This window comes from Contarinia nasturtii, unplaced genomic scaffold (assembly GCF_009176525.2).
Source record: "Contarinia nasturtii isolate CC-2019 unplaced genomic scaffold, AAFC_CNas_1.1 Cnas_scaffold_3116, whole genome shotgun sequence".
Taxonomy (NCBI): domain Eukaryota; kingdom Metazoa; phylum Arthropoda; class Insecta; order Diptera; family Cecidomyiidae; genus Contarinia; species Contarinia nasturtii.
The window spans coordinates 490,667-511,482 of NW_022200428.1; the positions used below are offsets into that span (position 1 = coordinate 490,667).

Here is a 20,816-nt window from a genome sequence, read left to right on the forward strand (position 1 = left end):
AACATATTTGTTTTAAACCCTAATTTTGTTTGGTGAATTAAAATGAATAATAAAATGCACCACAAATACAGCTCGTAAATTTAGTGTTTCATTTTATACAAAAAAAAAACCTTTGCCACACTAGGTGCGCGGAAAAGCATTCATCAAGTTTTATTATACAACGATAATATTTTATTATTAGGAAAATGCAGTAAGGAAAAAGACCGTCAATGAACTGCCAGCAAATTGGAAACAATGGCATCTTGTCATTTACCATTTGCTGGATGTAATAAGAGTTTATGTGACGTAGCATCTCTATCAACTTTATATTTGGACTTTATAGTTAAGGTCGGTACCAATTGCAAATTGGTTTCGAAATTCGTCGCGAGCAATACTTTCACAGCGGCAATACGCAAATATTTTCCAAAATGTGTAAACGTCATCGAATTGTTTGAGTAAATTGCGTTCATCGTTCTATTTTGCCCTGATGCATCAACTTCCACACGGTCACAACAAAATAATATTTTCATCATTCCGCCATTTTTACAGTTCACGAACCACGAGCAGACACTGGCAAAAATATTTGGAGTCATTGAATTATCGATCGATTTTATTCGTACATTGCCATTAAAGTCACGAAAAATATCGCCATATTCACGGAAAAAGAAGTGAGTAAATATCGAAGTGGATCTTTTTTCTCTCCAATATTTATGCATTAATTCTAATAAAAAATTGTTCCAATTGACAGTACGTGAATTGCGACGCAATGGATAGTCATGGCAAACCACCTCCCGATAAAAACGACGCAAATGAAATGTCATCCGATAATGGTGAACTGAATTTGCTTATGGTTAGAATCGAAGTGAAATCCGAGCATGGTCGAGATACCAGAGCATTCTGGCACCAGTTTTCGCAGGTCGACTGACTATGAGCAAATGGATGGACCATACGATTTCGATGGCCTTTGTCAATCGGCTGCGATTAAACAGGAGGTGAAAGAAGAAAGTGCAGAAGATTTAGAAAAGGTGGCTACAAAGGGAAAACAACACAAGTGCTCACTCTGTGAGTATGCCACTTCGTATAAATTCAACTTGAAAACACACATTCTCAAGCACACCGGTGTGAAATCACATTCATGTACTTTGTGTCTATCTACTTTTAGCTACTTTGTGGCAATCGGAACATGAAGTTGTCTGTAACATTCCACGTTACGAATGTTATTTTTGCAAGAATTTCTCTACATTGCACAAGTCGAGTTTGAAAAGACATTTGCGTGTACACACTGGCGCGAAGCCATATCGATGCTATCGATGTTCAAAAAAATTCAATCAAGCAAGCAACTTGAATGAAAACTCACATCAATCCCCGTCCATTGAGAATCAAGTGTTCGGTTTGCTGCAAAAGTTTCATTCAACAAACGGAAAAGGACATTCACGAAGGAAAGTGCAAGAGACGTTGCTACGAATGTCATTTATGTCAGCGATACAAAAGTCCAAAGCAACCAGAACTAAAGATTCACATTCGAGTTCACCATACCGGCGAAAAACCGTTCCACTGTGGAATATGCTCAAAATGCTATGCAAAAAGTATTATAAATCTGGTTCAGCATTTTTACTGCTTTACGTTTTCGTGCATAATTTGATAAAATATTTTGCTCAAATATTGTTCATATTCATTTTCGAAATCAAATCATTTATCGAGTAACCAATAATATCATTCACATTTAATTATTTTCAAAAATAACATTTAGATTTCTCAACAATAAGATTACAGCTTTAAAACATAATAAAATACTGTCAATGAAAGAACCCAAACTCTGATTTTGTTTCAATTTCTTCATACTTTGACACAATGTGTGTATTCTATACACATTGGAATTAATATGCTTTTATTTACAGACTCACAAATTAATAAAGGCTAAGGTTTGGGAAATACATATAACATACAATGTATTTCTATTGTTGAAAACATATATGCGAACATATTTGGTGAAATTAAATTAAACCGTGTGGTACTGAAGACATTGGGGCCGAAACAACGATAACAAAAAATTTATTGAAAAATCTCCAAATAATGAAGTGTCCAGGAGACGAAGTAAGGCTGTTTAATATTTATGGACTAACACAACATTCTTCTTAAATCAATGTGATATGGATAGCACATTCAATGGATATTTGGCAAAATTATTCATATTTCCATTTGATGCAGTTAGTACTCCCCGGCACAAATTCATATTACACCCAATGACTTTGTTCACGCATACAAAAATATAGGCAACCATATCGATGTGTATCATATTTCATGTATTTTTGATATTGGCAGAGAAAGCAAACCTCAAGTCCAAACACAAAAGACTTTTATACTCATCACAAAGCTATTTCTCCAAAACGAGCTAAACAGATTCCAACATTGATCAAACCGACAGTGTTGATTAATACTAAAATAGGAGCTAGAATTCATCATCTGAATGAGCGATTGCTTCTATCTTCAGTGATTGATTTTTATTTAAATTCTGGTTTTACCGGTCCAATAAAAAATAAGCAAAACATTCCAATCTCACTACATTCGGTATGTTCAAATGTACGCAAATTGCTCAGTCGAAGCAGAGACCGTTTGAAGTTATTTCGTTCAGCGCGTTTCGTGTATGGAATAAATCAAAGCAGATCAAAACAAATTTGGAAATATCATCTGTTTTTATTTCATTGTATTGTTTTGCTTTCGACGCATGCAGAGTATTGTATTTATTTCGATATAAAAACATTGCGACCACTGAAGTCCCAACATCATTGTGTATGTGTGTTGTCGTCGCGACTAGCGGCGAGCATGGTTGTGTGAGTATCACATACTTTGCATATCGTTACGTCGCGCGATGCTTAGAGCGCTCATTTAAATATTCCGTATCCCTTTACAGTTCACACTCACACAACCATGTTGTCGCTGACCAAACGAGTGTATAAGACGACCGCTGTCATTGTTATTGCTCTAAACCAGGTTAGACTAAACATATGAATTGGAAATAAAGACAGTTTTACTTGCGTTGCGGTAAAGTACACTTCGAAATTGTGTTGCTACTTTCAAGCTGTAATTAATCAATTCAAAAAAACACCAGTGGTCGACTTTAGTGACAACTAAACATTTTTTTTTGCTGAAATACAATCATTTGAAAAAAGGTTAGTTTTATTCGAGTTACTTTTGGTTCTTGTTTATTTTGTAATATGTATTGAAAAAAATTGCGTCGAATCATCAAAAAATTCAATTCTTGTTTCAACAAGAATATTTTTTATTTAACAACCTTTTTCGAAGCAGCAACAGTGACAATTCCAACAGCGTATTCTTGGTAAAACTCAATTTATTACTTTTTTCGTTCTTTGAAACTGGTTCGATAGAGTGGGGCATGTCGAATTTGCCAGTGGTTTATTCAAACATCAACTCGCGAGTTTGATAAAATTGAAAACCTTTTTTAAGTTTATCTACACACTCTATTGCCTATTTTGCTTTTCACACTTTTTTGCACGATTGAAGGTCAAACTCACACATATTTCATTCTACCGCATTCGACATCTAGATAAAATATTTGAACGGAAATTTTTCCTTATTTAAAATAAAGAAATAAAAACGTAGTAATGCCTGGAAATGCTTGATAACGGTACTCTCACGGCTCCTGCGATTCATTTTAAGTCATAGTCTTTAAAATAAGTTTACTACGCGTGCATTGTGTGAATACAAAAATGTAAAATGTGGTGGTTAACAAATCACAGTCGACCGTTTATTGTGCTGCTTCAATGCACATAACCAAAAATGTTTTGAGATAGATTTTTATTTATTTCTCTGTTTTGTATACTTTAATCTTTTTACTTTTTTACTTTTCCGCACACACCTAGTGTGTAAGGTAAAGTATTGGAATCGGTCGAAAAATTAACACCCTCAAAAAACATGTTTTCTGGGTGTTTTAGGAGCCAGGGAACAAGAATCTAGCGTTTTTTTGATGTCCGAATGTATGTGCGTGGTACCCTGTATCCTGTACCCTGTACGCAAAAATTTGTTAACACGATAACTTTCAAACCAGAAAAGTAATTCAAAATCTGACTTCACAGGATGATTGGGGGTCCCGAGGAATAGAAACCATTAGATTTTGAGCGACTTTGGTTGACAGAGTGAAGTGTCATGTCTGGTGTAATGCCCATGGACATCCATGGGATAAAATCAATTTTTCTTCCAAAAGTGATATTTAATGTGTACTTAAACACTCAAAAATATGTATTGGGGGGTTTTTGGGTACGAGAAAACCGAATATGACGTTAGTTTTGCGATACAAATAACTTTCGACACACTTTTCATACAAAAATTTCAAAAAAATTGGATTTTTGTATGGAAGCCATGCCTTTATGTTATCGTAATGAGCTGAAACTTTGCACAGGTTATTTTTATCATACAAAAATACCATTTCGAGAGTTTGAAGGAATTTCAACGCATATTAGGGGTACCTCCCAAATAAAATTTTGGATTTTTCGCTCAAAAACGAAATTTTGTATGGGAAGTACCCTTAATATGCATTGAAATTTCTTCAAACTTTCAGAATGTTAACTTTTTGTGAAAAAAATAACCTCTGCAAATTTTCACATGATAACGATATCATATAGTCTGCGATACAAAATTTCCATTTTTAGTAGATTTTGTATGAAAAGTGCTTCGAAAATCATTTGTATCGTAAAACTAATGTCAGGTTTAGTTTTTTCGTGAATTCTTTGAGTAAAAGATTTGTAATAAATGCATGTTTTGGATCACGGTGCGGAAAAGTTCATCTTACGGATGTAAGACATTTTATTTTAAATAGAAATTTTTGAGGACGTTTCAACATTTTTTCGATAAAGACTTGATAAACTTTATTTTCGAGAATGTCATGAGATTAAAAAATGAAATTTTCCAAAACGTTCTCCTCTTGTCTTGTTTTCTCATATTTTTTCGCATTCAAAATCGTTCATTAGAAAAAAGTCTTACAAGAAATCGGCCACCTAAGGAAAGTAACTCAAATATATATATTTTTTCCTTTTCCCAACAGCTAGTAGCATTGAAATCTACTCAAAATGCCACGTCATTACGTTGATAATGCAATGAATAGAAGCCTGGGCCGAGTGGGAATGGCTCATGGCACTGCCGTACATTCAACATCCAGCTATTCAAGTAGCTCTTCATCACCAAGCGTTTATGTCGATAATTCGATGAATCGAAGCCTCGGCAGAGTTGGGTTGGAGCATGGAACTGCCGTGCATTCGAGATCCAGTTATTCGCCTGACACTTCGTCGTCGCGCGTTTATGTCGACAATTCCATGAATCAACGCCTTGGCCGCGTGGGTTTACCGATCGGATCTGCGGTTCATTCCAGCAGCAGTCAAAGTTCATATGCTACGCCATCGAAATATGTTGATAACGAACTGAATCGCCAGCTGGGTCGTGTTGGACTCGAAAAGGGCACCGCTGTTCATTCCAAGTCAGAGAAAACGATTCGATGTGCACCAAGAACTTACGTTGACAATGCATACAATCGAAAATTGGGACGAGTCGGACAACCGCTTGGATTGGCGGTTGATTCAAAATCCAAAACAACGGTTGGAAGTGCCACATCAAAAACATACGTTGATAATGCATTGAATCGTCGTTTGGGACGCGTCGGAAAACCATTGGGATCGTGTGTTGCATCAAAATTAAAATGCGATCCAAAACTATTCGATTTTAATGCGAATGTCTACAAATATCAGGTAGGAATAGCGTTACAAATATATTCATTTTTTTTACTTTTCCGCACACAAATGTGTCGTGAAGAAAAGTATTTCGAAATAATAGCAACAATAAAGCTAAACTTGAGAAGAACTGAATTATTCAAAATCACCGATCAAATTCTCAAGATCTCATTGTCAGCACCACTTACGCAAATGTGCAAACTCGCAAACAATCAAAAAGTTCAAAATCTGTTCCATCAATCTACATCAAGGAACATTTTCAAAACCCATATGAAATCAATCGACAGCAGTGAATTTCTATTAAATCCTCAAATGCCCGACTATAATACAAATTTTACTATTCAAGTGTAATAAATGAGACGATGTCAATTATAATTTGGGCCATTTGTTGGGCGACCCATTATATGAATTATACAAGAGAACATGTGATTCCTATGATAAAATTACGTCTTAACGTTCTATTTACTTTATATTTCAATATTGTATCTTGCTAAATGAATTTATATTTATTGTTATTTTATCCACTATTTTAAAGAAACACAAACGACGAGCTATGTGCCATAGCAGGAATTGCCAAAGAATTAAATTGTACAGATTTGTAAAAAAGATGCAGGTTTTAATGGTGGTGAGACCATTTACGATCAATGATCCATACCTTTCCCCTGCAAACACTTATTACTATGACTAAATAAAGACAGCCAGTTCTTGGCGGTGTATTATTATTATTAATAATAAATATTTCAAATTCTAATTTCAGAACAATGATTTTGCGGAAATATTTGAAACTTATCCGGAATATGTGTGTGAAGAAATAGAAAATTTGAATAATTTGAAGCAAGCCAGACGTGACGTGATCGCCAAAAAGGACATGAACATCGAATTGAAACGTGAACAGATCATTGCATTTGATGATTTGGACTTGGGCGAAAAAATCGGTGGCGGTGGATTTGGTGATGTTCATATTGCTCTGTGGAAAAATCAGCAAGTCGCTGTGAAAAAGTTACGCGTACAACGTGTCCACCAAGCAAAGAAAAAGCAGTTTGAAGATGAAGTTCGCGGTTTTACCAATTTGGATCATCCGTATATTGTCAAGTTCTACGGTGCTTGCATTGTACCACCAAATTTGGCAATCGTCATGGAATTGTTGTTGGAAGGTTCACTTTATGATAATTTATATTATTCGGAAGAGGAGTTCAATGATGCCACCAAGAACCAATTTATTTGCGATTTCTTTTTGGCATTGCAATATATTCATTCCAAAAATATGGTACATCGTGACATAAAAAGCAAAAATATTATGTTGAGCGATGGAAGGAAACATTGTAAATTGGCCGATTTTGGTTTGGCATTAAAAGATGACACCGAATCAAATGCATCGACCAAACAATTTGGTTTTGCTGGTACAGAAAAATATTGCCCAAAAGAAGTTATCCAAGGGAAACGATTAACAATTGATGAATTGAAATCGGTTGATGTATACGCATTGGCACTGACATCATTTGAATTGTTAACCGAAGAGGAACCATTTTCCGAATGCAGAAATATTCACGAGATTCGCAGAGCTATCTGCTATGGTGACATTCTGAAAACTGTTGCGAACAAAGATTGCGGCATATCAGCAGCCAAGAAAGATTTATTGAAATCGGCTTTGTCGCAAAATCGCCCAACAGCTGCTGACTTTTTGAAAAAGTTCAACCAAATTATTGCCGCAGAATAATGAATGGGGACGTCACCGTATTTGCCGTTCTTTAAAAGTATAAAATATGTTAATGAAACATAGTTTGAACGCAAATACGAATTTTGAAATAAAAAAATCGTCAGGAATTTCTTTTTCTCACAATAAAGAATTGAATTAATAGCGTATACGAAATACAATTTATTTTTTTGTACTCTTACATGCAATTCAATAAAAATTAATTAATATAAAACAGTGTGTTTGGATCAATCAATTTGATATATATATTTATTTTTTCATAAAGAAACTAAAACTTGATCAATCTGTTTGTTTATTACACTTTTGACGAATGAGGTAATTTATATTGACTGAAGCAATTATGTGGGATCAATACACTCATCAAATTGGTGTCAATTGATTTCTTCATGGTAAACATGCAATGATACATTACCACACGGACTATAAAGTGGTTAGAATTAGAAGTAGTTAATTATTCCCTCATACTAGTTTCCACATACATACAAACAAAATCGACTACATTCAATAAATTCACAGTTGCTTTGAAGTTGGTGCTCCCGGTTGTGTTTTGCGTTCATACAAGTTTTGGGCGATATCCTTGATTTTCGGTCGAATAATTTTGCCAGATGGAGTCACCGGTAATTCGTCCACAAAGTAAACACCACCCTCTAGATGCTTGTAATTGGCCAATTTATCTGTCACAAAAAAATTAGTAAAAAAATTAAAAAAGAAAATCTGATTGAAATGTAGTTATTACCAGAAATCATGGTGGAAACTTCATTTTCTGTAATTGAAAAGCCATCTTGTTTGATGACGACAGCAGCTGGCAAATCAGTCATTATATCATCATCATAGACACAAACAACCGTCGCTTCTTTGATCGCTGGATGTTTGAGAATAAGATTTTCGAGTTCAATTGGCCAAACAGCGAAGCCACGATTTTTGAAAATCTCTTTCTTTCTTCCAATAATAAACAGCCGACCAGCATTGAAATAGCCTAAATCACCGGTGATAAAGTAACCCTCACTATCGAATGCATTTTGAGTGGCTATTTCATCATTGTAGTAGCCCATCGATGGAATTGGCATTTTCACATAAATCTCGCCGTGTTCGTCAATTCCACATTTATCGCCGGTGTCGCTAATGATCTTTATTTGAGCTCCTTGTAGCAATTGTCCAGCCGAATTCGGACATTCTTTCAACTCTCTTGGCGTAGTGAAACTAATGCCACCCATCTCAGTCATACCTGTTCAATGAATAGCAGAAAATCTAAAAACAATTTCAATAGATACTAAGTGTTCTGAGCCATACATACCATAGCCTGTCATCAACAAACACTTTGGAATGATTTGTGTGAGATTTTCAAGCAAAACTGGTGGTATAGAGCTACCGGCAATGATGCACACCAAAAGTGTCGATAGGTTGGCATTTTTACATCGTTTGCTTTTAATGAATGCTTGGAATTGACACGGTGGACCCAAAAACTTTTGAACCTAAAAAGTGTCAATATTTTGAATGATTTGGTAATTGAAATCCGTTTTCATAGTTATTTACCTTGTATTTTTCCACCAAATCGAAGAATAAATCGGTTGAAAATGGTTGCGAACTAAAGACACGAATGCTACAAAGTGTCGAACTCAGTGTTGACCAAATGCTTGAGAACCAATAGAATGACGAGAAATTCAAACATCGAAATGTTCGAACCTCAGTATTACTATATGGCAAAAACGAATGGATGAACGAGGCATGTGTCCAACAAATCGACTTTGGAAGTCCAGTTGAACCAGATGAACATGCAATCAGAGCAATGTGCGAGACGGCATCGTCAATTGTTGCACAACTGAAATAATGACGTTTGTTAATCGTTAATACTTTCAACTGTGTGCACAAGTAAAACGGAATGCAATGACCCGAATACATACACAAAGGAGTCCTCTTTATCAGTTGCAACCATCAAACTGTCAATTGAATCGTAGCCATCGACCGATTTATTTACCGTAAATATCTTTGCACTCAATCCAATGCCATCAATTGTGTCTTGTATCGATCGAAGAACATCAGCATCACAAAATATTATCGCCGGACGTAGCCTTTGGAGAATAGTCGAAATTCCATCTGAAAATCACAAATAATTTCATTTTCTGTGTAGGCAAGGTCAGCAACTTGCCGGGATATAAAAGTACCGACCTTCTACAATCAAAACATCCAATGGGCTGATTGGTATGCCACAGCATATGGCTCCAAATAGAAGTGGCGTCAAATTGTGATGATTGCGCGCAACAATAGTGATGGAATCATTTTTAGTGTATCCAAATTTCACCAAGTTCTGAGCACATCGAATCGTTCGCTGTCGAACTTCAGCTTTTGTCAGTGTTTCACCCGTGATACCGTCAATCTAGAGTCACACAGTTATCAAACAAACTTCATCATTTATTTTAAAGAAGTTTTACTTGCATCGCCCGGTTTGCATCAGTACTGAGTTTCTCCAAAATTATTTCACCGAAATTTTTCTGCTTATCAATTGTATACTCAGTGCTCGGACCATACCAAACTTTATTCATTTCATCAAATCGCGTTGAACAATACATTGTTGATCTGAGGCTGGCACGGATTAAGTATCACTTGTAATCTGGGCTCAAAAAATCGCAAATTACACTGATTACACGAAAAAACTCTGAACGAAAGAAGTTTTTAAATATTCAACCGATTGACGTTTTGCTATGTTTATATGCGTGCAATCGTTCTAGAGTGAATGGGACACATATTTGCACATGCACATATATCGTTGTTACGATCTCATTCGTTTGGTCAATACACACAAACGAAAGAGGCGCTCTCAGCTGATGCAAATCGATGAAAAGTCGCTGTTTGTGTGTATTTGATGTAGACCGTAATACTGACCAATACATACAATCGTCCGCTCAATACTTTGCAATCGCAAGTCGCTTTCATGCTCATTGATTTGTTATCTCATGATATACAGATAAGTGTCATAAAAAACAAATGAATGCAATCAGGGTTGAATAACGGCTGTATTTAGTCATAGAAGTTGTTGTTTTGATTTGCCTTATACTATTTTTTATTTACATACAAAATTCGTTATAAATTCATAAAAATAAAAAAGTTAATTTATGAAGCTGGATCAAAAAATGCTTCGAACAGTTTCAAATATGCACTCGTTGTCTTTATTAGCACTACATGAAATGGTTTGGTCGTGTTTTTACTTTTCCGCACACCTAGTGCGTAGTGTATTAGGCCAAAAAATTAAAGTCAGCCCAAAACATGTTTTCTATGCATATTTCGTGTAGAAAACACGATATGACCCACCTCTTAAGAATTTATTTAAGTAGAAAAAAAGTATAAATATGCCTGAAAAAATTAATCAAATTAGATATTTTGTTTTCTTAAACATAGATTAATTTTATTTTTGTTTGTACTTTTATATCAATATTGCTATTGGAAATATTTTAAAGTAATTAGTTTCAACATCAATGTTCAATAATGAATGAGCATTTAAGTTTATTTCAACGTTATCCGAAATAATTCCAAATTTAAATGATTAGATTATAATTCTTTTCTAACTGTAGCAAATTTGTTCCTATCTTGACTCATGCTGAGGTCTTTTACACTCCTTTTCCATATGCTTCTCTTTCAATACTTTGTAAAAATCCATGGTGACGCCGTGAACAGTGTAACAGACTATCGTCTTAAGGTAAATTATGAGTCTTCATATGCGAATTGAGATGGGGCTTTTGGGTAAATCGCCTCTTACACCGACCACATTGAAATGGTTTTTCTCCAGTGTGCCTTCGAATATGCAAATTAAGACTACTCTTTTGATTAAATCGCTTCTTACATTGATCACATCGATATGGTTTTTCTCCAGTATGTATTCTCATATGTTTTTGTAGTGAATTCTTATCAACAGAAAGATATTTTTTCTTATTTTTATCCCTGTTGCAAATATAGCACTCATATCGACGTATCTTACATACCCTTTCATGTGCTTCTTTTTCAACATTCTGTGAAAATCCACAGTAACAACCTAAACAGTGGAACCGACTATCCTTATGAGTCCTCATATGATATTGGAGATGATGCCGGCGGTTAAATCGCTTCTCGCACTGATCACATTGATATGGCTTTTCTCCAGTGTGACACCGAATATGTCTAGTGAGAGAAGTTTTTGTATTAAATCGCTTCTTACATCGACCACATTTAAATGGTTTCGCTCCAGTATGTATTCTCATGTGTCCTTCTAGTGCAGCCTTTGCAATAGTAACAAACTTTTTCTTATTTTTATCCCTGTTGCAAATATCAGACAATATATTGAACTAACTGGTCAGTTGAGCTGACAGTACGTTAGCCAGCTAAATGGACTAAAACAATAGAAGTTATTGTTATAATGAACAATCACTTCTATTAAAACAAGAAAAGTGATTCATCATTAAAACAATAACGTCTATTGTTTTAGCCCATTTAGCTGGCTAACGTACTGTCAGCTCAACTGACCAGTTAATTCAATATATTGTCTGGCAAATATGTTTCATACACTGAACACATTTATATGGTTTTTCTCCAGTATGTATTCGCATGTGTGCTACTAGTATACTCTTCGAAATAGTAGCAAACTTCTTCTTATTTTCATCTCGGTTGCAAAGGTAGCACTCATATCGGCGTCGTTTACACTCCCTTTCGTGTAACGCTTTTTCAATATTTTGTGAAAATCCTTGGTGACACCCTGAACAATGGAACAAACTATCATTATGAGTCGTCATATGTTTATTAAGACTAGATTTCTCAGTAAATCGCTTCTTGTACTGATCACATTGATATGGTTTTTCTCCAGTGTGTCTTCGAATATGCGTATTGAGATGATATTTACGACTAAATCGCTTCTTACATCGATCACATTGATGTGGTTTTTCTCCATTGTGAGTTCTCACATCACTGGATATTTTCTGCTTGACTTCTAGACTTTGCGATCGTTGAATGTTCGTTTTCTTTTCCTTCGTTTGACCGTTGATTCCTCTATTCTTTTGGTCTTTGTTTCCATTGCTTTTGTTCTTATGAGAAATCCATTTATCAAGTGTCGTCTGGCCACTTCTCACATTTCCAGCTATATTCACTTCAAAAATAGCATTGGAAATATTTCTTTCATTCGTCGTGTTTGCGTTACTTTTACCACTGATTTTTCGACTTATATCCTTCAATACAACTCCTTTTCTCGATACTCGTGATTTCTTTTTATGTGGTTCACATATATTGGTTTCGTTGATGTCATCACTTTTATCAAAAATATTCAGCGAATTTGATCGTTCACGTTTCACTCCATTCGAAATGTTTTCTTTGTTATGATCTTCGATTTTGATACGATTATTTGGTATTTTCATATATGCACGCATCAGTTGATTGGCCGGTACACGAATTATGGGAATCACATCATCCTCCACTTCTTCTTCTTCTTTTGGTTCGACGTTGGGTTTCTCCCCACCTGAAGCTTGATCAACGCTTTCACCATGATTATCCTCGGTTTTTATCTCACGATCAACATTTCGAATAGCAATCTCCCTGGATAGTTGCGACCTGGTATTAGGCCTTTCATTCAAATCCTCATCATCGCTGATTTCAATAATTGGATTGGGGTGTTATTTTTGGTTGAAATTGAGGCGATTGTCGAAGAATTTTCGGAAAGTTGGACACTTCTACTTTGACTTTTATCGAACAAAGATCCATTTTCAAATTTGGAATACATTTCATTAAATCTAAAGGAAAGAGATTATTCATTATGTACGTGTTAATCTCTTTTTCGCAGTGAGATTATATAACTGCTTAAATAAAATACCTTTTACTTATACTTTTTTCCAATTTATTTAAAATAACCACTTTAACAATTTTGTCTTAATGACACCCTAATTTTCCCTATACAAACTCTGATTGCGGATCAACTTTAGCATTCGTCGAGACAATCAGACTTTGTTTATGTTATATTGTAGTTGCGGGTCAACTTTAGCATTCGTCGAGACAACTACAATATTCGAAGAGATCTGGCTACTTAACTTACTATGAAAAATACCAGCCCTTTTATACCAATTTTTGTCTTTCCCACTTACATGAATTACATATAGTAATTTCGAATTACATGGTCATAGTCGGTTCAAAGTCCATGTTTACAATATTTATCTTATACTGTGCTTTAACCGTAAAACCAATTTACATATTCTTATATTGACAGTGGTCATGCGATCATAGCGAATGCGATGTAACATGTCGCATAGCATCGCTATGTTATCATTGTTGCCTTTCACTTTTACAGCTTATTATCATATATGTAAACAACGGTCTTCGTTGCTTCATATATGCTTACAGTGTTATTGTGAATTAGCTTAAGACGTACAAATTCCAGTTTTTGAATGTAAACAAACATTGAGATTTTTTAACTTTTAAATCCAGTTCGGATTTAAACACATTAACAAATGGAATAAAATAGAAAATTAATTTGTTATACGAAGAAAATTTAAGAGTAAATTACCTGTCGATTGAACGTTTAAGACAATATTTTTGATGTTCTTGATGGAACGACTGGCCTGATCGTTCGAAACAGTTTCTAATATATCGTAGCGACGACATCGCCTGCCGATCAATGTTCGTTAACATTTTCTCTAATTCTCGGTTCCAACCATGAGACGACATTTTCAAACAGTTTGAGACACAAACAATTTGATATAAGACACCAATTGACAAAATTAATACAGTACACGAAACAGTTGAATATTTGGTGGTTCAATAAGTCTTTGGCCTGACAACCAGATGGCGTCATAAATAAAAAATCTCTTTATTTTTGACAAGTACCACCTGTCTTCACAATACTGTCAAATTTTAAGCCCAATCCGTGCATTTGTTCACAAGTTACAGGCATAAGTATCAAGCAACTTTTGAGATTTTTCAAATAATGGAAAAAAGTGAATTTCGAGTCTTGATTAAGCACTGCTTTTTAATGGGAATGAATACCGTCGAAGCAAAGGAATGGCTAGATAAGTGCTACGGCATCTGTTCACCACCCAGTTCAACCATCAAGTACTGGTTTGCTGAATTTCGTCGCGGGCGTACATCCACCGCTGATGCTGAACGATCAGGTCGCCCAAAAGAGGCAATTATCCCCGAAATCATTCAACAAGTCCGCCGCATGTTATTGAATGATCGAAAAGTGAAAGTGCGTGAGATAGCTGAGTCCATAGGCATATCAACAGGGTCAGTGGTTACAATTATGCATCAACATTTGCACATGAAAAAGCTGCTTGCTATGTGGGTGCCGCATTTTCTCAACATCGACCAAAAAGAACAACGAATCAATGATTCTCAGCGATGTTTGGCATTGTATAATCGCAATCCAAGGGAATTTTTGCGTCGATACATCACGATGGATGAGACTTGGGTCCATCACTACGTACCACAAGACAAACGTCAGTCTGCGGAGTGGGTAGGACCAGATGAAAGACCTCCAAAGCGTGTGAAGCAAGATCGATGGGCTGGCAAGGTATTCGCCAGTGTTTTTTGGGATGCGCATGGGGTAATATTCATCGATTATCTCGAAAAGGGTAGAACGGTCAACAAAGAGTATTATATAGCCTTGCTTGACCGTTTGAATGATGAAATAAAGAAAAAACGTCCGCATTTGGCAAAGAAAAAAATTCTTTTTCATCAAGACAACGCAAGACCACACAAAGCCCAATTGACGATGGAAAAATTTGATGAATTAGGATGGGAATTGCTTCCTCATCCACCGTATTCTCCAGATCTAGCCCCCAGCGACTATTATCTGTTTTCAAACTTGAGAAGGTGGCTTGCAGGACAGAATCTTTACTCAAATGAAGAGGTTGAATGGCAAACTGATGCCTATTTTTGGGGACTCGACAAAACTCATTATTCGAAAGGCATTGAAATGTTACCCGAGCGCTGGGCCAAGTGTGTTCAACTCGACGGGGATTATATTGAATAATAAAAATGATTTTTGATCAAAAATATGTATTTTTCATTGTTAGGCCAAAGACTTATTGAACCACCAAATATTGTAGTAACCAAAATACGAAAATTAATTCACTTGAATTGCAAGAGTTGCTTTCTACTCAAAGACTTTTTAAAGACTGAAATAATTTGATGAATTTCTTTTTAAAATTTAACAACTCTCTATTCCAACGAATAAAGTATAAAAATTGCAGCCAAAAGTCATTTAGTAAGTTTGGAAACAAAACAATGCTCCATCCATTTTTATGATACATTGTCTTTGTGAAAATTTCCCATTTACAACAAGCAATTAGGTAAAAAGAAGTTCACTTCAAGGCGTAAAACGTAATTTTTAAAGCAGGAAAACATTTTATGAGCACCAATAAAATCATTGAATGAAAGAATAATGTATTTGCTCTATTTGATACTGTTGTTTTGAAGTTAAAAATCTCTAATTTTATTTTACGGACAATTTTTTGTTTTACCATCATGTTAAAACAACAATTTTTAATATATATATTGGAGTCATCGTATTTGTTCATCAATTTTATAATAACAATTTTATTGTCAAATTTTAAAAAGGAGTATGTGGCATAGAAAAACATTACTTTTGAGTTGCATTTTGTGGTGCAACCTTTACCCTTTTTTTTTCTTCTTTTTTACCTGTGTGATGCTGGTTGTATTGAAAAACCATTCTCTCCAAATTACTCTTTTATGATCTTACCATAAAACTTATTTTATGAATATTGGCTCCTTCAATGCCAGTTTTCTTCGATTTTGCTTACGACTTTCCTTACCTCGTATGTGCTCAATTTGAACCTTATTTTTGGTCATTGAATTTTGATAGAAATAATGCAGAACACACGAAATCATTTCGATTGAAATTGATAATCAATTACCAGTTTCGCAATCTATTAGTAATATAAAACATCGATTTCAATGTTAACCTTCCATTATAATCTTATAGTTCAATTTAAAGAAACAGTTTTCACCTTGCTGTCTATTTTGAACTTTTTTTTATTAAGAAACGAAAAAAATAAACAGAAAAATCTCATGAAAAATCTTTCGATCCAAAGTAGCAAATGATGGGTGTTGATACATTTAAACTATTAATTTGACAGTTTGTTTGAACATAAAGAAATTTACAAAGTGTAGAAAATGAATGTAGAATTGAGTCCATGGCCGCGTTGTGACGTAAGTTTAATCGTAACATTACGTTGTCCAATTCCTCCTTTCAAGAACGTGGTAGTGGATGGATATGACTTGTAGTCCATTTGCTTAATTCCGTGGATGGTGTAATTCGATTGACCCTATTATATTTTCAAATTTAAAAGAAAGAAATTGAACTTTTCATTTTTTTTGCTATGAAGGTGTATTTTCACCTCTCTTTCGCTTTATACATACCTGTGGGTAAGTGAAAGTAGTCTCTTTGACTTGCAACATGGAAGAAGTGACCACAATACTCTTAGAACCCAATGTACGGTTGGTGACTGTGCCCCAAACGTTAGTGGTTACAGTCGACGTACTAACTGAGTAAACAGCCAAAAAGGCAAAAATCAAACACACAGCGAATTTCATGTTGAATATAGAACTCTTTTTTTCGTCTTTGATGAGGAGTCAACAGTCGGATTGCAACTAATTGTTTTCACTAAAGCGTGGAGCGCTATTTATTTCATTTTTGTTAAGTCTTATCACATCTTATCAGTTATACATATGGTGAAGAGCGGTGATTCATATCAGTCGCCGATTATCGAAAACAATTTTGATTAATTGCTAGATTTAATACAAACGACATACCATCAATGTATATGACATGATTTCATTAAACATTCAAAAGATTTGATATCACTAAAGTGTATTGGTCTTTATATCGATTTTATCAGCTCTGTTACTCGTTCATTCGACAATTTCTTAAGGTAAATTGACTTATTCACATTCATCAAACTTCAAAGTGACAAATATGTGATAATTCAAGAAAAAAGCGAAAAAAGATATACATGGTTTTACTTTTTACAAAATATGTTATGTAATTTCAACAATTGATTTGTTTTTGGTATTGCATTAATGCCATGACTCCAATTTATGACAGATAATCGAAAAAAACACTCTTTAATGGAGTCACAATTTCGGTGCATTCACTTGAGCTTTCTGTTAAACTAGGCTTTTATTGAGTTTTCGTGTCGGATCCTTGTCCGATTTTGTTTCTCTCTGGTATTTTTGTGTTCAATCCCATATTGTTTAAATTTGAATGCCATTATTTGAAATTTTCGTATATTTTCACTTCAAAATCTCAAATTATGGCAAAAATACCAGGGAGAAACGAAATCAAGTCTAAAATCAATAGCGGCTTAAAGTTCCCAAAAATTCATGAATTTTTTGCTATTCAAAATTTCCGGTATCGGGAGGTTTGGCTGACATTAATTTCGCTCGATGTTTCCAATAACTTTGATTACAAAATACGTGATAGCAGCGGCATGAATCAACGCGAGTTTTAATGTAAACAATATTTGAGTTTGAATGTTACACTCATCATGCGATGAGTAATTCTCACTACTTAATGACAATACAATGTACAATAAAATATTGATAAAAATTCCGTTCGAAAGGTTTTGAAGTAGTGTCAGCTACTCTACTCATGGCTGTGTGACACTTAAATGGTTTTCACATACTTTCCTCACCTTACTGTTTGGAATTCTTTCTAAATTCACTGGATAGACGTAATCTGAGACGCTGAAGTCCATGCCCGGTTGAATCAAATCTCAAATCTAAGTCATGCTTTATTTCATTTTGATCCATTCCACCATTATTTGGTTCATATCTTTTTTTAGTCAATCATTGAATTTTATTACCGAAATCATTTCGATAACTGAGCGCTGAAATGACGATGAGAAGTCTCCTTTCAATTTATGGTTTCGGTGCTATGATTATCAATTTAAATTGTTCATAGTCACGATGCGATACGCGAACGGCGACGCACACCTTGTATGGTGGAATGTAAACAAATGTATATTCTATAGCTATAGCTGTAGATCTGATGTTTGTTATTATTTTCAATTTAAATTCGCGACTTACATTCCATACACTTCCAATAGTGTGCGCACATTCCAGCGTATGACGGTTGTTCATATATATAACCGCTATTGCCTCTTCTACTCTCTCTCATCGTATGTGCGCTCGCCAAATGTCATTTTCATTAGTACGCTGTTGCATGTTCGAAACTATAGTCACAATATCTTTTGTTTACATTCACTTTGCAATATTGATTCAAAGATTTTTTTCTCATTAAATTCGATGCTGTTAAGTTTCGAATTGAATTAACAATTTAATAAAACGTTAAATAGAAGTTTTAATTTTCCAAGTCAAAGTTAAAAACAGAGTATATAAAAATAGAAAAGAATCATGGGAATGCAGTGGACACCGTGGTTCAATGTGCCTTGCCATTGTCGTTTGGAGGTGCTAAGCTTAACGTTTTTCTTTCTTTGTGTGATCCTTTTGGGTCCATTAAGTGTCATCTTGATTATTTACTTACTGGTAATTCGATTTAATTTAATATTTTTTATTCAAATTCAAGAGAAAATGCGACAAGAACATATTTGACGCTCCCATATGTAAGCACTAACGCATCTGTGTCCGTATCAATATTGCATAATACGCGAGCGATGATTGTATATGACGCAAGACATATTTGTTGCATTCACAGAACGAGTTTGTTTTATAAGATTCTGTGCTTTTGTTGGTGATATGTTACATACTTCGACGCTTGGCGCCGAATAATAAACAAATATCGCTGTTCTATATTGGTTACAAGTTCTCTTCTTTTTTTGCTTCAATTATTTTTAGATTGCTGGAAATATTTTCTGGAAAATCATTTGCGTATCATATTTGGTGTTCTTTGTGTTTGATTTCAAGAGCGGCGATCGCGGTGGAAGAGGAGCTGGGTATGAATTGAATAAAAAAATTTACGTATTTTTTTAAAAAAAAAGGCAATTTTCTCTACAAAAAACGAATCGAATAGAAATAAAACGAATTTTCTTCAATCATTTCCCCATAGTTCATCCTGGGTGCGTTCGTGGTCCGTATGGAAACATATAGTTAACTATTTTCCAATCGACTTGGTAAAAACAGTTGATTTGCCACCAGATCGAAACTACTTAATCTGCATATTTCCACACGGAATGTTAAGGTAAATGTGGTACCCCTGCAATTAGTTTAAAAACTTAAAATCCGTAAATTCAAAAATAGTTTTGGTGCTGCTGGAAATTTTTGTACATCCCATTCAAAATTTTCAACTTTATTCCCGGGCCTACGTCCAAAACTGACGACACTTAATGTACCGAACTTCGTGTTTCCAATTGCTCGTGAATTGGGTTTGGCAGTTGGAAATTGTGCAGCATCGCCAACAGCATTAACAAACCTTCTAACCCAATCGACCGATCCGAATCACAAATCAAATCGCGATGGATACAAATCAAATGCAATCGGTTTAATAGTTGGTGGAGTTCGTGAACAACGTTTAATTTTTCCGAATACTTATCGATTGTATTTGAAGAATCGTAAAGGTTTTGTTAAAATTGCACTAAAAACCGGTGCACCACTTGTGCCAGCTTTGTCATTTGGTGAAAATGATTACTATAACATGCCTTTCAGTCCAGATGTAGAAAATCCATCTGTATGGCAACAATTGAGCGGAATTTGTGGTGGACGAGGATATTTACAGTACAATTTTGGGATGCTTCCAAGAAGACAGCCGATTACAACTGTCATTGGAGCTCCAATCGAGGTAGAGCAAGTCTTGCAACCAAATCAAGACCAGATTGACAATGTTCATAAAGTTTTTTGCACCCGACTCGAGGAATTGTTCGAAGAACACAAGAGCAAGTACGTTGAGAATTTCGATAACGTTCATTTGGAATTTGTTTGAAATGATTGAGTCGATATTTTTCAGTTTATTTATGAGTTTTTGTGTAATTTTCATGAAATAAAAGAAGATTTAGGATTGTGATTAAGAAAACCCTCTTGTTCTTCAAAACTGAGTCGAAATTGCGTTTTAATGATACAAGTAAGTATGATTTGATATTAGTTTAAAAGGCAATCATGAGAACGTTTCGTCGTTGCGTATTCCACGATACGCTCCGCATGATATGCTCGTGCGTAGTTTGCGTTGAGACTATATCTCGTTGCTGAACGCTGATAATATAGCTGTTTTTGATGCTGTTGTTGCCATTCAATTTTCACAGAAGTTCTGTGTTATTTATAGATTCACTGACATGCATGTGCACTGCATTTAGTTTTGTTTACATTCAAGCTTTGTTTGCTGTTTTAACGCGCGTCCGCCGTTACATGTCACATTCTTACCGTATTACTGCCCATCGTTTCGCACTGCATTACTTCACTCTCTCATA

The 20,816-nt window shown here is 35.0% G+C and overlaps 5 protein-coding genes across 6 annotated transcripts; 2 read left to right on the forward strand and 3 right to left on the reverse strand.

Moving 5' to 3' along the window:
* The first annotated feature begins 3,025 nt into the window (after nt 1-3,025).
* On the forward strand, nt 3,026-7,572 carry LOC116349718 (serine/threonine-protein kinase Sgk1-like). Its single transcript, XM_031781278.1, has 3 exons — nt 3,026-3,149; nt 5,039-5,735; nt 6,475-7,572. The coding sequence occupies exons 2-3, from the start codon at nt 5,064-5,066 to the stop codon at nt 7,432-7,434; spliced, it is 1,632 nt and encodes a 543-aa protein (XP_031637138.1). The 5' UTR covers nt 3,026-3,149; nt 5,039-5,063; the 3' UTR covers nt 7,435-7,572.
* Nucleotides 7,573-7,744: 172 nt separating this feature from the next.
* LOC116349756 (luciferin 4-monooxygenase-like) lies at nt 7,745-10,077 on the reverse strand. 2 transcript variants are annotated; one of them, XM_031781339.1, is made up of 8 exons: nt 9,861-10,077; nt 9,598-9,805; nt 9,333-9,525; nt 8,965-9,250; nt 8,726-8,903; nt 8,168-8,656; nt 7,915-8,105; nt 7,776-7,851 (listed from the first exon to the last, which is right to left on the reverse strand). In XM_031781339.1, exons 1-7 carry the CDS (start codon nt 9,996-9,998, stop codon nt 7,942-7,944), a joined length of 1,656 nt encoding a protein of 551 aa, XP_031637199.1. In that variant the 5' UTR covers nt 9,999-10,077; the 3' UTR covers nt 7,776-7,851; nt 7,915-7,941. The 2 variants fall into 2 exon arrangements, with proteins under 2 accessions (XP_031637198.1, XP_031637199.1); XM_031781338.1 differs by having other exon boundaries at nt 7,745-8,105.
* Nucleotides 10,078-11,117: 1,040 nt separating this feature from the next.
* On the reverse strand, nt 11,118-14,067 carry LOC116349687 (zinc finger protein 37 homolog). Its single transcript, XM_031781232.1, has 4 exons — nt 13,943-14,067; nt 12,232-13,032; nt 11,474-11,715; nt 11,118-11,290 (listed from the first exon to the last, which is right to left on the reverse strand). Exons 1-4 carry the CDS (start codon nt 14,065-14,067, stop codon nt 11,118-11,120), a joined length of 1,341 nt encoding a protein of 446 aa, XP_031637092.1.
* Nucleotides 14,068-16,465: 2,398 nt separating this feature from the next.
* Nucleotides 16,466-17,058, reverse strand: LOC116349744. Its single transcript, XM_031781320.1, has 2 exons — nt 16,819-17,058; nt 16,466-16,724 (listed from the first exon to the last, which is right to left on the reverse strand). The coding sequence occupies exons 1-2, from the start codon at nt 16,990-16,992 to the stop codon at nt 16,557-16,559; spliced, it is 342 nt and encodes a 113-aa protein (XP_031637180.1). The 5' UTR covers nt 16,993-17,058; the 3' UTR covers nt 16,466-16,556.
* Nucleotides 17,059-18,658: 1,600 nt separating this feature from the next.
* Nucleotides 18,659-20,425, forward strand: LOC116349752 (2-acylglycerol O-acyltransferase 1-like). The gene is made up of 4 exons (XM_031781333.1): nt 18,659-18,945; nt 19,255-19,352; nt 19,466-19,597; nt 19,657-20,425. Exons 1-4 carry the CDS (start codon nt 18,814-18,816, stop codon nt 20,333-20,335), a joined length of 1,041 nt encoding a protein of 346 aa, XP_031637193.1. The 5' UTR covers nt 18,659-18,813; the 3' UTR covers nt 20,336-20,425.
* The last annotated feature ends 391 nt before the right edge of the window (nt 20,426-20,816 follow it).

Coding starts and splice junctions, on each gene's coding strand:
- LOC116349718 (XM_031781278.1), top strand. CDS start 5,064: ATGCCACGTCATTACGTTGATAATGCAATGAATAGAAGCCTGGGCCGA. Junction 5,736..6,474: donor CGAATGTCTACAAATATCAG/GTAGGAATAGCG, acceptor TTCTAATTTCAG/AACAATGATTTTGCGGAAAT.
- LOC116349756 (XM_031781338.1), bottom strand. CDS start 9,998: ATGTATTGTTCAACGCGATTTGATGAAATGAATAAAGTTTGGTATGGT. Junction 9,526..9,597: donor GGATGTTTTGATTGTAGAAG/GTCGGTACTTTT, acceptor TGTGATTTTCAG/ATGGAATTTCGACTATTCTC. Junction 8,904..8,964: donor ATTTGGTGGAAAAATACAAG/GTAAATAACTAT, acceptor GACACTTTTTAG/GTTCAAAAGTTTTTGGGTCC.
- LOC116349687 (XM_031781232.1), bottom strand. CDS start 14,067: ATGTTAACGAACATTGATCGGCAGGCGATGTCGTCGCTACGATATATT. Junction 13,033..13,942: donor CTTAAACGTTCAATCGACAG/GTAATTTACTCT, acceptor TATTGAAATCAG/CGATGATGAGGATTTGAATG. Junction 11,291..11,473: donor TATGAGGACTCATAAGGATA/GTCGGTTCCACT, acceptor TACATACTGGAG/AAAAACCATATCGATGTGAT.
- LOC116349744 (XM_031781320.1), bottom strand. CDS start 16,992: ATGAAATTCGCTGTGTGTTTGATTTTTGCCTTTTTGGCTGTTTACTCA. Junction 16,725..16,818: donor CTACTTTCACTTACCCACAG/GTATGTATAAAG, acceptor AAAATATAATAG/GGTCAATCGAATTACACCAT.
- LOC116349752 (XM_031781333.1), top strand. CDS start 18,814: ATGGGAATGCAGTGGACACCGTGGTTCAATGTGCCTTGCCATTGTCGT. Junction 18,946..19,254: donor TCTTGATTATTTACTTACTG/GTAATTCGATTT, acceptor AATTATTTTTAG/ATTGCTGGAAATATTTTCTG. Junction 19,353..19,465: donor CGCGGTGGAAGAGGAGCTGG/GTATGAATTGAA, acceptor ATTTCCCCATAG/TTCATCCTGGGTGCGTTCGT.